Source organism: Sturnira hondurensis, unplaced genomic scaffold (genome assembly GCF_014824575.4).
Source record: "Sturnira hondurensis isolate 20B ecotype Veracruz unplaced genomic scaffold, ASM1482457v3 Scaffold0008196, whole genome shotgun sequence".
In the NCBI taxonomy this organism is placed as follows: domain Eukaryota; kingdom Metazoa; phylum Chordata; class Mammalia; order Chiroptera; family Phyllostomidae; genus Sturnira; species Sturnira hondurensis.
In genome coordinates, this window is record NW_028080827.1 from 19,596,408 (window position 1) to 19,612,299 (window position 15,892).

General features: G+C 51.4%; 1 protein-coding gene across 2 annotated transcripts in view; it reads left to right on the top strand.

The window, feature by feature from the left end:
* SMAD3 (SMAD family member 3) overlaps positions 1–15,892 on the top strand; it is a 114,807-nt gene that overhangs the window by 76,036 nt on the left and 22,879 nt on the right. For both annotated transcript variants that reach the window (XM_037054204.1, XM_037054205.1), the window contains exons 2-4: positions 12,662–12,855; positions 12,991–13,122; positions 14,453–14,527. In XM_037054204.1, coding sequence (XP_036910099.1) covers positions 12,662–12,855; positions 12,991–13,122; positions 14,453–14,527 — 401 coding nt within the window. The remainder of the gene's footprint in view (positions 1–12,661; positions 12,856–12,990; positions 13,123–14,452; positions 14,528–15,892) is intronic.

Sequence of the window (15,892 nt, forward strand, 5' to 3'; positions counted from 1 at the left end):
GCTTTGGGGCCTCTTTTAAAAATAGAGAAAGACTTGTAAATGTGGTGAAGACTGAAATGCGAGAACGTTCCTCCCCCAACCCATATTGTGTGGCATTTCACTAGGAATTGTTGTAAAATTGGAACTGGAATAAACACTTGCCCGGAAGCTCTGCTTCTGGGTTCGAATGCCACCGAGTCGCCCAGTTCACCCTTTGCCTGCTCTGTTGTAATGCTTGTGACACTGTTATCTTTCTGGCCAGTGACTCATAATGAAGGAAGTCAGAACTATGCAATGAACACAAAACCCCCTTCCTTGTCCTCTTCACCTCTGCCCCCCAGCTCCTCATGTCACGGATGCCCGCCTGACATTTTCTATAAGCCTTTGGAAACTTCGGTGGGTTTTCATAGGACTGGGCGGCCAGGTGTCATCTCCCGGTTCTACTTGTTTAACCCCAGATGGATGTGAAAATCTTTTCCCCCCCAAAAAAAGGAAGAAAACCCCACCCCTAAACGTGCAGTCTGCCCAAAGGAAGTGATTCATAGTGCAGGACTCATGCAAACCTGATGGGTCAGGAGGTGGGAGGCTGGGAACCGGGGCTGGGAAGACAGAGCCCGGGAGGATATTCAGAGCTCAACGGTTTCTGCTTCGTGGAAGAAAGTGAAAAACAGCATGACTAAGAGTCTCGTAATAAGAATTGTTTGCGCGCTGACGTGAGCTGACATGGAGGCTCGCTGGCAGATAAGATGAGAGGAACAGCACTAGTCCAGGGAGGTGACTTTTTGGTGCTCTGCCCTTTTTTATTTTTGAAGAAAGCAAATGTATTTCTAAGTTTTAAGGCATTTTCTAACAGAAAGCCAAGATCGATATTCATCCCTCCTCACCACATCTCAGGCCTAGTTTTCTCTTCTACAGAGGAAAGGGTCTAAGCCAAGATAATTATCTCTAACAGTCTCTAAAAGCTCTTTCTTCTTTTCTTTTCACATTTCCCTCCAAAGTTAGACTTTTGAAACTAGCAAATATCTTTCTCTAACTGCTCATGGTGTTTCCACATGCGGAGCTGAAGCACGTTGCCAGAGTGAGGAGGAACCCTTTCTGCACCGTGGGCTTCAGTCTGGCGTTGTACTTTGCTTCCCCCCAAGCTGAAAATCCAAATGAATCCGTCTCTCAAAAGCCATTTGGAAACAGAGCCTCGGAGTGCTGGCTGCGTGAGTGGCCCTCCCGCCCGGCGGGAGCACAGGAGGCCGGAAGTGTCCAGTGCAATGGGAAGAGGTGTCTCAATGCACCCGCATCTGTGATTCCGTTTCAGACTCCCTGTGTTTGATGAGGTGAGCTCTGGAGCCGGGGGTTGTGAAATCTGGGGCGAAGTGTGCTTTTTGCCTCCAGCCCATAGAACCTCACCAAGGGCTGTGAGCATCCCGAGTGGACCGGGATCCATCTCTTTGAAAACACTTAATTCCACTCCAAATGGGTGTCAACTGGCAGAGTGAACTGGCCATCCAGAAAGTTCTGGGAAGCCCGGTAACTATTCTTTCACCTTCTCCCAGTAACCAGAGACCAGCTCAGACCTCTGTAGCACCTTCTGTTTATGGTGTGAAACCTCTATGATCCCGATGCTTGAAAACAGTAATCCCCAAGTTGGTATTTGTAGGGGGAAAAAAGTATGTGAAACTGAAGCTGTTAAATATGAAGATTGCACATGAAACTGCCCTCCCCTCCTCCCCACCTCCTCTTCCCCTTTCACCCCTTCCCCCCTCCCCCTTCTTCTCCTTCAAGATTTAACTACTTTCTTTGCAAAGGAAAGCAGAGGTGACAAGGATAGTTGTCTCCCAGAGCCCAAGGAGAATCTCTGACGATTCTAACACAGTGACCCCCTGTGCTTTGCATTCACAGGGAGCTGGGTAACACCCAGGTTCAAGGCCTGGTACTTCTCGCTGTTTGGGGCAAGTCACCCAAAGTTGCATGAATCTTTCACCTGTAACACCCCTGTATCCAGTGAGATAATGCATGAGAAGTGCCGGTAAACACCTGCTCTGAGATGTAAATTGCTTCTGTTTTCTCTGACCTGTGCCCACTCTCCAGAACTTTTTCTTAACCCATGACTCTCAAGGGGCCTAGGGGAGTGATTTGCCCCCTATAGGACCTTTTGGCAATATCTGGAGGCATTTTTGGTTATGACAGCAGGGGGTGGGGGCACTGCTGGCGTCTAGTGGATGGAGGCCAGGACTCTGCTGGCCATCGCCATGCACAGGACAGCTCCTTTCCACCCCACGCCCCACAGAACTGTTTGGGCCCACACACTGGGAGAACTGAGGCTGAGAAGCATTAGAGCTGCCTTATGCATTGCCCAATGTGGAACAGCTCCCAGGGTGCATGTGCTTTACGGGTGATCACAGTTAAGCCGAACTTTCCCCATAAAGCAGTCTCCTTCTTTTCCAGAAAGTGCACTCTCTGTGCCCACCCTGGTCCCTTGGGAGGTAGGAAGCCCAGAGGTCCAGATGATCTTCCTGTGTTTTCTGTGGGACTCAGCCCCCACAGAGGGCAGACCCAGGTGGTCCTTGGCTTCTTCCCTTGAAAGTCTTCCCAGGAGGTTCCTGTGACCTCTGGGGCTCATGCTCAGGCCCCATCAGCTCCCATTTGTTGTGGATCTGAGCCGGCTGTCTGGAAAACTAGCAGGGGGAAGGGAGACCGAAATACACTGGGGAAGAGCGAGAAAGAGGCTAACTACTGCCTTAAAGCATAGTACAGGGGTCTTCGGTCTGGCATTTATTGGGTGTTCCCCCAGTTTGGCAGCCTGAAGCACCACATATTGTCTGTCTGCAAGTTCAGATGGGAACTGGGTTGTTCTTGGTGGTTCACTGACGGGTATCAAAGACTGTGAAATGCTGGTTTCAGCCCTCCAACATGGCCAATCTGAACTGGAACATTAGCAGACGTGCTTAGCATACTTAGAGAACTCGCCGAGATCACTGAGGAAACAGGACTGGAGCACGTGGTTGCCGTGGCAGAGCTCACAACGAAACCCCAATTATCCAGAACCTACCCTGCCCCCTGCAAACCTCGCCCAGCCAGATTCCTGCCTGGTGGTGCTGAATGACGAGAACAAGGCTGACACTGGAACCGTTGCTTCTTCTTTAAACACCAACAACCAAAGACAAGTTTGATAGTTACTTGGAATCGTGTAGTCAGTTATATAGCTCAATTTCTTTGTGCTTGTAACTTTTTATCTTAAATAATTTCAAACCTCAGAAAGTGGCCATGATTGGACAGGAATTGGACAGTATACCATACATCTTCCACCTGGTGTTTGTAACCCCTTATTTTAATATAAAAATATTGTGACTTTCTATTTTAATAATTTTGGACCTCCCAAAGTTGCCATGATAGGACAGGAATTGCAGTATACATCACCAATTGTTCAGTCCCATTTGAAAAAAACAACAACTTTTGTCATCCAAAAGTGTGAGACCTTCAGGCAATTTAAGATTCAATACAACAAAGAAAATAGTGTGTCCCATTGTACTTGACTTACTGAGGCGAGGAAGCAGACTCACACTTAAGCCGTTCCCCAAAGTGGGTTTTCAGGTGGGCCTTTAGTGAGCTAGAGCTTCAGCCGACCAGCACACTCCGCTCCCTGAAAGTTAGGCTCTGTGCTTTGTCACCTGCAGCCAGGGAACTTGCACACAGCCCCCAGAAGAACCTCTGCCCCCAGCAAAGGATGCTTCGGTCTTAGCTATGTTTTACCCAAGGGGAAGGATCCCCAGCAAACCCCCAAATTAAACGACTCTCTCAGCATGAAAGTTTTGGGGGTTTTCAGATTTGCAGCTCTATCAAATAGTTGTCCTTGACCGGCCGCGGCACGGAGGAGGAAAAGCGCCTTCCAATGCGCACTGGTGCTTGAAGCCAAGTGGAACCAAAGCAAGGGGCCCTTTAAAGGGGGGGGGTTAAAGTCTCCAGCGGAATTTTTTCTGCCTTCTTAGAAGGCTCGGGGAGTCCACGACTAACCCAAACTCGAAGTCATTCAAGCCTTTTATTTTGAACTAGAAAAAAGAAGAAAATGGAACCCACATATAACACAAAGCTCAAGAAGAGTGGAGTGTGAAGACTTTGTTGTAGGCGAGTGAACGCAGACAGTGGGCTGGCTTGGTCATTGTAGGGAGGGGGCACCTGTCCGTGGCAGCGCGTGGGTTCCGTGAAGTATGGGTGTAAGTGTGGGTTTGTGGTGTTGATTGGTACCCCACCCCAAGATGAGAATGTATTTTCCTTGCACTATAACATAGCAGATTTTAGGGGAAAAATAAAGATAAGTAATAAACTGAGTTGAAATGGATGCCAGAGGTTTGGTTTGATATTGATAACATATTAAGTTATCAATATGCTACTTGAACTTCAAAAAATTAACATTAGCCCTGGCTTGTGTGGTTCAGTGGTTCGAGTGCTGGCCTGTGCACCAAAGGGTTCCTGGTTTGATTCCCAGTCAGGGCACAGGCCTGGATTGCAGGCCAGGTTCCCAGGACGGGGCTCCCATGAGGCAACTACACATTGGTGTTTAACTCCCTTTCCTCCTCCCTCCCTTCCCCTCTCTCTAAAGATAAATAAAATCTTAAAAAAAAACAAAATTAACATTAGTTGAATGTTTGGGGTAATGTTCATAGTCTATGCAAATTGGCTCTGAAAGCCTATAGGTAGGTTTTTCTCTATAAATAAAAACTAAGTCCTTCTGAAATGGTATTATAGTCAAGGTCAGGAAGTAGCATTGTGCCTGTTTACAGTCAGGGAAGAGAGTGAGTCACACAGCCTGACTTCACTTTAGATGAACTCTGCTCCCTGGCCGAGGTGGGTGACCTCACAGACCCTCTCTTTCTCCATCAGTGCATGAAAATAAACAGTATTTGCACGCTTACTGCAAAGACCAGAGGGGAAGTAAGTGCAGCCATTTGCTGGTAATGGGTAACCACCCCTCCAAACGCTCAGGGGCTTAAAACAGCGACTGTTCATCCTGACTCATGCTTCTGGGGCTCACCTGTGCCTGGCACCTTGCTGCGAGGTTGGCTCAGCCTGCCCCAGCTGTGTTGCCCCTGGGACAGGCTGAGGGGAAGCAGCTGCCTGGGGAAGGCTCTTCCCCTGGTGAGGGCAGAGGGGCAAGAGGGCAAGCAGAAACACACGACGGTACTTTACCCCTTTCTGCTGAGGTTCCATGAGCCAAAGCAGTAGCCTAGTGCAGTCAAGGGGCAAGGGTGTACACTGCACCCGTGGGTGGAGAAGCAGCGAAACCATCCAACCAAGGGCACGGGTACAGAGAGGGTGAGTGACTACACCTATCACAGCCGCCGAGTGGACAGTGCAGTGCCTGGCATGTCTTGGCAGTAACTTTGCTACTGTTGTTGTGATCACCGCTCAGTAGAGGCAAGTCCAAGGACAAAGCTTGCCTCTGAAAGTGTTGTATAGGATGTATGTTAAATAAAGTCTGCTTCAGTGGAACTAGAATAGTGTGAACAAATTTACTTTTTGTTCACTTCTTTGATTCAGCACAGCACCTGGGATGTGGTAGGTGTTCAGCAACTATTTGATGTTTGTCAAGAGGTCCCTTCCTGGATAGGGATGCAGCGTGGGAGAGCGGAAAAAGGACGGGTCGCCCCACCCCTCACCACCCATTTCTCAGCACCGGTCTGGGTTGGATTCCAGCCCCGCCCATTCCAGGTGATGTGACGTGGGCCAGCCCCTCACATTCTCTGCGCTGGGTGAGGCAGGAGATACGGGGCTCTGCCATCTTTGTATTTCCACACGGTACCTGTGTGCCTGGCACACGGTTCATGCTGAGCAGACCTCTGAGTGTTTCCGAAGCTAATGTTCCCTGCTTCCAGTCTTGTCCCCAACCCCCACTTCCAAGTCCACCAGTATTCACATCAGCCTCCAGATGGCTGCGGGTAGCTGGTCACTGGTAAGAGAGGACACAAGAGGCTTGTGCCAGGAGGTGGGCCCCAGCCCTGCCCTCCCCGCCCGGGGCCCTCTGGCAGGCTTCCTCTCACCGTTGGCTTTGGACTCTGGCATGTCCACATCCTTGGCTGTGGCTCCCACCACCATTTTGGGACACTTTATGGGTCCCACTTGTAGCCAATGGGAGGAAACCTAATTTCCTGCCACAGGAAATGGTTCAGCTGGTGGAGAGTATATTTAAGGATTAAAGCCTCAGTCAAACGAGCTGGCAGGAGTTGCTGGAGAAAGACTTTTGGGGGTCTCTCATCAGGAAGCCGTGGGTGTGGGAAGGGATCGCAGTCCCAAATGGGGAAGAGGCTGCAGGTGGGCTCCAGGGACAGGAACTCAGCCCAGTGGCTGGTCTCGTTGTACAAGAAGGGCTGGGTCGGGAGACAGGGGCATAAATAGATCCTTTTCTGTGACTGAGCACGTTAGGGTAACATCAGCTCAGAATTAAGACCTATTTATTGGATTTACTTAAAATAGGCCTGGTGCCCCGTGAGGCTGGGGAGGGTGTGTACCGGACACATCAGCTAAATTAAATCCAGCAGCTGAAACCCCCAGTTCACTGCTATTACTTTGGTAAGCATCGGTGTGTGTTTTGAGTGGGACGGAGGAAGAAGGAAGGACTACCAGGGCTGGCTCTGGGCAGCCCAGACTGAGCCAAGAGGAGTCGTCCCTGATGCATTAGAAGTGAATGAGAAGCCATAAGTTAGGGAATTGTATGGCCCAGGAGCCAGGGGCATGAGCCAGATGACTTCTGGAAAGCACTGGCAAGCCAGCTCAGCAGGGACGTGCTTGTGAGCTGGAGAGTCAGGGGAGCTGGCCTCCACCGCAGCCCCGGAGCGGACCACCCTGCGCGCCTAGGGCCGGAGCCTTGCCCTCCTGGGCACACGGGGGCACAGGGAGGCAGGACCACTACAAGATGTGCCTTGTCACCCACACAGCATCACGTGGGGCTGACCTGAGATGAGGAGCACAGAAGCCTTGCGAAAATCCCAAGCACCAGGTCAGCTGAGGCGTCATTGTGGCCCACCTGGCTGTGTACCCCGATGACTAAAGCAGGGGAGGGGCCTGGTGATTTTAGAGCACCTACTGTATACCTTACTTGTTAGGCATCATCATAGTAATGAAGGTAATAATAGTTAAACAGTAATGACAATTGGTTGCTCCCATTTACTGTGTTTTCACTCTGTGCTAAAAGCTTTCTGTACAGAACATCGTTTAGTCCTCCCAGCAATCCAACCAAAGGGCTGATATTTCAATGAAAAAACTAAGGCCCAGGCATTAAGCAATGTGAGCAGGTTTATACAGTTAGAGAGCCCAGAGTCAGTATATGAATTAGGGTTTATCCAAGTCTAAAGCCCCAAAACCTTGTCCTGTCTCTCTCTCTCTTTAAAATTGTGGTATGCTTGACATACAACAAGCAGCACATATATAAAGTAAACAATTTGACAAATGTTGACATGCATTCATACCTGTGAAAACACACTACAGCCAAGAGAGTAGACATAGCCTTTATCCCTTGGCAAGCCCCCCTCCCATCCCTGCACAACCCCCTTGCCCAGGCAAACACTCATCTACTTTCTATCCTCTCCATGAATCTGTATTTTTGATGAGCTTGAAATTACTTTGCAATTTTGCCTATACGTACTCATGACTGTCTTCTTTCACTCAGCATAGTTATTTTTAGGTTCATCCATGTTGTCACACGTATTGGTCGTCCCTTCTTTTACGGTGCTGAGTGGTATTCCTCTGTGTGGACATACCACAGTTTGTTTATCCATTCACCTGCTGCTGTGCGTTGAGTAATTTCCAGTTTGGGGCTCTTACAAATGAAGCTGCCGTGAACATTGGTGTCTGGGCAGATGCTTCGATTTCTCTTGGGTAAACTCTTACGGGTGAAACGGTGGCTTGTATGGTAGGTTTCTTTTTACCTTTTTTAAGAAACTTCCAAACTGTTTGCCAAAGTAGTTGTATCATTTTACATTTCTACTAGCAGTGTTTGAAGTTTCGGTTGCTCCTCACCCTTGCCAGCATGTGCTGCAGAGTTTTTATTGCAGGCCTGCTAACAACTACGTGGGGTTGTCCCTCTGTAGGTGTAATGTGCATTTCTCTAATGACTGATGGCGTTGAACATCAGCCTCTTTTCTGCGCTTATTTGCCATCTCTACATATTTTGTGCGGTGTTTGTTCAGATGACTTTGTTGTATTTTTATGGTTGGGTTGTTTGTTTTCTGAATATTGCATTTTTAGAGTTCTTTATGTGTTTCAGACACAGGGCCTTTGTCAGATACATACTTTGCAAATGTTTTCTTCCCATTTATGTCTTTGTCTTTTTGTTCCCTTAACAGTGACTTCCAAAGACCAGAAGCTTTAATTTCGATAAAGTCAAATTGGTCCACTGTTTAAAAATGGAATGTGTTTCTGGTGTGATATCTAAGCAATGCTCGCCTATCACAAGGTCACAAAGAATTTCCTATGTTTTCTTCTGGAAGTTGTGTTGTTTTAGGCTTTCTATGATGGCCCACTTAGCTGACTTTTGTACCGGGTGCCAGTTGGAGATCCAAGTTCACTTTCCTTGCCCTTGGATGTCTGACTTTTCCAGCACCGTTGGTTGAAAAGACTGTCCTTTCTCTTTGTCTTTGGACCTTTGTTGAAACTCAGTTGTCCACACATTTGTGACTATTTCTGGACTCTGTGAAGTTCCATTATCTCTTTCTCAGGGGTGTGTGTGTGTGTGTGTGTGGTTTTTACCTTTTTTTCTTTGTTGTTACCACACTGCCTTGATTACTGTAGCTCCCTTGCTTCTTAAAATTTAATTATATTATCAAAATAATTCATGTATATAACAGTTTAAGAACCCAAGAAGCCTTTGACTTGATTCTTTCTTGAATTTTAAATTTATATTCTTGGTTTTTGTTTCCAAGAGGTTTTTTGAAACAGTCTATAAACATTTCTATTTTAGGATTTCAGTATCTTATCTCCCTGAGGGTAGTGTTTGCTTTGTTTTGTTGACTTTGGAAGTTTCTCCTTTCTTGCCTCAGACTACCTTCCCCCTCCCTGCCTTCTTTCTTTCTCTGTGTGTCCCCGTAGTGGCTTTCTTTAAAAGGCTGAGGGTTCTGGCTGTGCACTCATAGGTAAGAGTGAGGCAATAAAAAACATTCACTGCTCCAGCTTGCTGGCTGGTGGGCGACCCTGCCTGGGGGAGCTGGCAGGAGAAGGGCCATCTTGTTGGGGGGGGATCCCCAAGTGTCAGATTGCAGGTCTCTTGTGGGCTGAGCTGTTCAATCTCTCCACGGGAAGGGGTGGACACATGGACCATCCGTCACTGTCCTGGGTACCAAGGAGCAAGGGAGCCTCCAGGAGGAATCCTCCTTCTAGCCCTCCTCTGACCTTCACCCCCAGCTGCACCCTGGTGGCCCCATCCAGCGCACCGCCCCTCTCAAGTTTATTTTCTGCAAAGAGCAAACCTGCCTCTCACAGGGTTGGGAGGCCCCGTTTGTGGGGCCCTGGAAAGGGGGGCTGGGATCTGACTGCCTTTCTTTGGACTTGCATCCCGTCCTCCCGTTTCCAGCCCCACCTTCAGGAGTGTGTGGTGCCTTAGATTCCCCGCTTTCCAGGGCTCTCAGGCACAAGTGGGATCACTTTTGTTGGCTTCCTCTGGTAGGCGCTTGGTTTCAGCTCACTCCACTCTGCTAACTATGCTCCCACTCGGCCATCTGCTTTCCACTTTTGTCGGCTCTGTTCTCCTACTCATTGTTTGGGGCAAGACAGAGATAAATTGCATCCATTCAGTTTGTTTTATTTGACCGAAGGACATTTCTTGCCCTTCTCCCCCCTCCTTCCCCCTCCCCCTTTTCTCCCCATCCATTCCTCCTCCCCCCCTTCCTCCCCACCTCCCGTTCTCTCACCCCCTTCCTTCTCTGCACCACCTTCTTCTACCTCCCCCTTGTACCCCTCCCCTTTACTCCCCCTTCTGCTTTCTCCCCTTCCTTCCTCTTTGCCATAATTGTTCCAGTAGACAGCCCCGCTCCTCAGGCCCTGAGAAGAAACAGCCTGCATCGTATAGAAAAGACTGGACATGAAGGCTCCGGAAACTGAATTCCTCTACCTACAGACCTGATAAACCTTCTGTTCTCTTTCACCTCCTTCCTGACTCTCCTTCCCAACCCTCTACTACAAAAACCTGTGACAACCACGTCCCAACCCCACCTCATGCCCAGACCTTGGTCTCAGTCACCTGTATCACGTCCGAGCTTTGTGTCCCACGGGCTGCCCCATTTCTGCCCACTCCAGGCCCCTTTTTCCTTGTAGGTCTCCGAGCAGGCGTGAGGCCATGGGTCCACTCCAGATCTCTGTCAAGGGAGGCACCTGACCCAAGTGTCCTGCTTCGGGGGCATTAGGATGTTAGGGCTGTGTGTGAGCGTCCCTCACCAGGGGTGCCCAGAGTGTCCTACATACACCTGTCCTCCTACCGTCCCTTCCTGAAGGTGCAGGCCCAGGTATGGGGCCATTAGGAGCTTGGGTTTTTGCTCGTTCTCTTAGGTTCTCTGCCCCATGGAAGCTGAGAGCCTTCCCCTGTGTTGTCCATCCCCACCTCTCTACGTATTGCTATGATTTTTAAAGCAACTATGCACCCCCTTCCATCAACCAGGCAGGGGCGGGGGGCTCCATCCAGAGCCCCATTCCTCCCTTGCTGCTGGTCTGAGCCTTTCTCGGGGCCTCCCCCTGCAGAGGTAGCTCTTGACGTCCAGCTGGCTCTTCGTTGGGGCTTTTGTCAAACACTGAGGAGCAAATGCGACCGCTTCTCTAATCTATGGTCACTCAGTAGTTTTGCAAGAGGATGGGAACAGCTGAATGGTGTTCATCTCCACTCACTGTGCCCCACTCCCCCTCTCTCCTTCTCACCCCACTCTCGCCTGTTTATCCAGGTCAGGGTATGGAGAGTGGCTGCTGTCATGTGGAATAACATTCAAGGGTTGGTGCTTCACTTTGTGAAGCGGGTACTGGGCTGCTGGAGGTCAAGGGAGGTAGGAAAATGTTCCCATTTTACAGGTGAAGTAACTGAGGGTCCCAGAGACCTCATGACTTACCCAGGGTCTCATAGCTAGGACAGAAGGACCCCATCTGGGTCCCAGGTCTCATGACTCCCTCCCTGACAGTCTTCCTCTCTCCTTCTAGGCTGTCCTCGTCCTTCTGCCTGGCAATTACTGTTTTGGGGCTATCAGGAAGGAGATCATTATGTCCACTGAGATGCCCTTGGTCGGCAGCTCTGGGTCAGTCCCTGTGCCCAAGCCAGCTCTGACCTTTGTCTGCCGGCCCCATCCCCAGGCTGGTGGTCTGGACAGTTCCATTGGATTCCTCTGGTTTTTTCAGTTTGGTTGGTGCTTCCGGTTGCGTCTGACTAGCCCCTCCCTCCCAGAGTGCCCATACATCCTGTTTTTCAGGCCAGTGGGTGCACTGTGTCATGTGGGGGTGGGGAGGGAGAGCTTGCACATGCCTCTCAGCCAGCCCCGCCCAGCTGTTAGAAAAGTTGTGTCCGCCACTCTCTCCCTAGTGCCACAGTGGGAGTTCACGCCATATTTATTAATCTTGTATGTGCGAATAGCACCTCCTCACCTGTCCGGCACTGGGTATCAGCCGAAACCCCATGTCCCTTCAGAAGCTTCCTACCTGCCTGGTGTGCTCTTGGCCAGCGGGGTGTCTGCCCCTCCGGAGCTCCACAGGGCAACGTGTCGTCTGCTGCTGCTGCCTTGGATTGTATGAAAAGCATGATTCTCATTTAGTAGGTTGGGGTAGGCTCTGTCCTTTAAATGGGCTTCTGTGGGTTCACCCCTCTGGTCCAGGGGCCACACTTTGGCCTGGCCGGAGAGGTGGGAGTCACGGCTGCTTGGAGGCCAAGTCGCCACAGAAGACACGGCTTGCACAGGCACAAGACACTGCCATTTGCAGAGTGTTAGGCCCACCCAGGCTGGGGACAGTGGCAGAACTAAGGGTGGCATGGAGCTGCAGGCTCGGCTCCTGCTCAGCCCACACGTGACCCTGCGGTGACACCTGGTCTGCCTGCAACCAAGCCTCCAACTGGAAGGGACCCCTGAGGGGTCTGTAGTGTGAGCTCCTACCATTTAAAAGTCCCCTGGTGTCCCTCTTCCCCTCCCTGCCTTGTCACAAATACCACCTGAAAAAGAGACATTTGGGTTTTTTTCTTGTTTTCTGATGTGTGAGGGAGGAACTGGGTGAGTGTTGAGAGGGAGTGAAGGTGACCTGTCTGCACTGTCGCCTTCTCAGTAGTGCCCGTGGTCCTCACATTTGCACCTAAAGAGCTCACTTCCTAGCTCAGCCCTGCCTCCCCTGCCCACCCCCGCCTCGCTGGGGGACATGTTCCTGTTCAGACCATGACTCAAATGCCATCCCTTTTATTTGGGGGTGGGAGGGGAGGAGAACTCTTCCCCCACGCTGCCAGCCCTAGGGAGGCCTCGGCCTTCCTTGGTGGGCCTCTGTGTTCTTCTCCTGGGATCCCATCCAGCACTAACAGTTAGCGGCTCTCTGATCTCCGGGCCCTGCGTCTGGGAGAAAGGAGCGGGGGTGGGGCAGGCTTTCTGAGTCTCTGCCAGCAAGCTCACTAGGAGCAGCAGGCAGAACTTAGGAGAAGACCAGCCAAGTCCACTTCACTGTCTCTTGTTGCTCCTCCCCGTCCTGGCAGGTCCCTGGATGGCCGACTGCAGGTGTCCCATCGGAAGGGGCTCCCCCATGTCATCTACTGCCGCCTGTGGCGATGGCCCGACCTGCACAGCCACCATGAGCTGCGGGCCATGGAGCTGTGTGAGTTCGCTTTCAACATGAAGAAGGACGAGGTCTGCGTTAATCCCTACCACTACCAGAGGGTAGAGACCCCAGGTAAGCTCCCTGTCTTTCCCAACCCTCCCTCCTCCTCTTCCTGAGGGAGGGTCTGCAGTGCATTTGGGGGTGCGGGGGCTTTGGTGCCAGCCTGGCATTGATGCCGATCCACCTCTGCTCTGTCTCCTCCGACAGTTCTACCTCCTGTGTTGGTGCCACGCCACACAGAGATCCCGACCGAGTTCCCCCCGCTGGACGACTACAGCCATTCCATCCCCGAAAACACTAACTTCCCCGCGGGCATTGAGCCGCAGAGCAATATTCCAGGTAGGTTCCTGACAGTACAGGCTGGCCTGGGGACGTTGGCCACATGGCTCCACCCCCAGCCCCCTTGGCCCTCCCCATCACCATCTCTGTGCACACAGAGCTGGCCCCTGGCTCTGAACCACATCCCTGTAGGGAGAGGACCCTTGGCCTTGCTCCGCACTCACTAATGATGCTGTTCTTGGCACGGAGGAGCAGCGGCGTGACCCTTCCTCCCAGCCTCAGTGTAGTCATTTATTTTGGAAACGGAAATAGCAACACTGTGTTCCTCCTGCCGCCCTGAAGCCGGGGTTGAAGTTCAGGCAGGATCCCTGACTGTGGGGGGCTGCAGAGACAGTGGGGGCTCTGAGTCAGGGCTGGGCAGCCAGCTCAGAAAGCTGGCCCGCATGTCAGCCTGCTGAGCATTACAACCTGGGTGGGGGTGAGGCCCAATTCAAGTTTCTTCTCCACAGGGAGAAGTGGGCTCCACTGTCAGAGTGCAGATGTTTTTAGAAGCCCCTCACTTATATGCAAATAATGTGAACCAGCACTCTCCGAACCCAGGAAAACTGCAGGGCAGCCCTTGGGCAGGTCACCTCGCAGGGCCTGAGGCTGCCGACAGTAACCACGCTGCAGTCTGTTCAGAGCGATCTGATTTGGACAAGCCCTCACCCTGAGCGAATTTACTGAGCTGAAGTTGACCACAGGCCTATGCACGTGGGGCGCAGCATTAAGGAGAGACCTGATTCACAGGCCCATCCTTTCCAGGTCCTGCACAGGTGGCACTGGTCTCTGGGGGGCAGGCCACCCACTGTGTTCATTCAGTGAGCCTTAGAGAGCTAAGTCAGTGTTTGGGGGTTATTCAGAGAAACAGATCAGTCTCTATTGGCATTGAACTTGGAATGCACTTGGGAAGCTAAGACATACATCACTTAAAGAGAACAAATAATAAGGCCAGTGTGGTTTGAGGTGGTCGCCTTTTAGGGACAGAGGTAGACAAGGCTGAATCAACTCAGCAATCACCCTGGCAGCGTGGTCTTAAACCTGACCTTGAAGGATGTGGGAAAGTTAGCCTGGCAGAGGCTCTAGAAACAGGCGTGTCAGACTTGGGAGTCTGGTGGTGTGAACAAAGGTGGTAATGAGGTGATGATGCGGGGGCGGGGTTGGGCAGTACTGGGGGTGGGAGGGCATGAGGACAGCAGGATCCAGGAGCTGTGTCCTTGCTTTGAGGCCCATGGTTCATTCCTCCAGCGCCTGCTACTGGCATAGGGGTGTGAATGTGTGATGAGTTTGCGAAAGGTCTCTCTCCAAGCAGTACAGTCATTTAATGAACCACTTTCCTCCTGGTTCCCAGAAACCCCACCCCCTGGCTACCTGAGTGAAGATGGAGAGACCAGTGACCACCAGATGAACCACAGCATGGATGCAGGTGAGAATCCTGCAGGAACATGCTCTTAACCCTGAGTGCCTGCCCACCCTCCCACCCTCCCCCCTCCCTTCCCCCTCCCCCCTTCCCTCTCCATCCATACAGGGTTTATAGAGCAACCACTCCATACCAGGTACTTGGGGTAGAGGAGAAGCCTGCTGTGCACAGTCATGGGGAGACCGACAGGACAAGCAGCTGTTACTGTGCATCTCATATGTTCCCTGATGGAACATGCCACACAGCATCAGGGGCGCAGAGCAGGGCCACCTAACCCAGCCTGGAGAGGAGGTGCTGGGGACAGAGCAGTACCTTGCAGTGTAGGTTTTTCTTGTGTTGAGTCTTAGAGCTGTATAGGTGTTGGCCAGGCTGTCAGGTCTGGCAAAGACTGTGCCAGGCAGTCACAGGGGCCAGGGCAGGAGAGCCAGGTGCATTCTGGGGACAGTTAAGACTCAGTGTGAGTACAGCCAATTCCCCCAGAGTGGGGAGACAGGAGAGCACATCACTGAAGACCAAGTGTGGCCGGAAGCTGGTGGGGAGCCGAGCAGAGTCTGCGCCTTGGTGAGCTGTAGCTGGTAGTAAGGTGGAGGGTGATAGAGCCTCTGCTTGGAGGCTTTATCACGAGAAATAGTTTCAGAGAGTCTGGGTGGAGGGGAGGTCTTTGCCATTGGCCAGTCCAAGCCTCTGAAATATCTATTTTTGTGTGGTGACCAAATGTGATCTATGTGTTCCTCCTGTGAGGGACCCAGCCCAGGCACCTCCAACCACATCTCCAGATGTCCCTGTGTCATTTATTACGGGACGAAATTGGCTCCAAACCAGTGGTTTCTTGCATTGGACCCCAGCTGCCACACGGAATGTGCTCTGCGTTGTGTGCGGTTGGGTGAGGAGGAGGAGGGAGCCAAGCAGATGTTCCATTCCGATGATGACAAGCGTGCCTTGCACCCATGGAGCCGCTCCATGCAGCACAGCCACCTGCCTCACACACAGCCCAAAAGAGAGAGTGCAGTTTTGGAAAGATGGATGAAAGTGACTCACGCGTTCATTGTAACATGCAGTTGCTTGATACCTATCCTGGGCATCATGGCACTTCAGGGTTTAGCACTGCCCCCGCCAAACACCCCTCCACCGGATGAGCGGCTGACAGTGTGAACCCAGCCGGAATGCTCTGAAAACTTTCCTATATCTGCTGCCAAGTGGCCGTGGCAAGCTTGCAGCCATTAAATGCTGGCATGGGAGGCAGGCCAGCTAAGTAGCATCTCTCCAGATGCTATAGTTCTCCCTCTCCCTTCTCTAGTCCCTCCTTGCTGCTCTTCATGTTTGTGGAATGATTACTGTTTTAAAGCAGAACGAGCCGAAGGGAAGGATGTG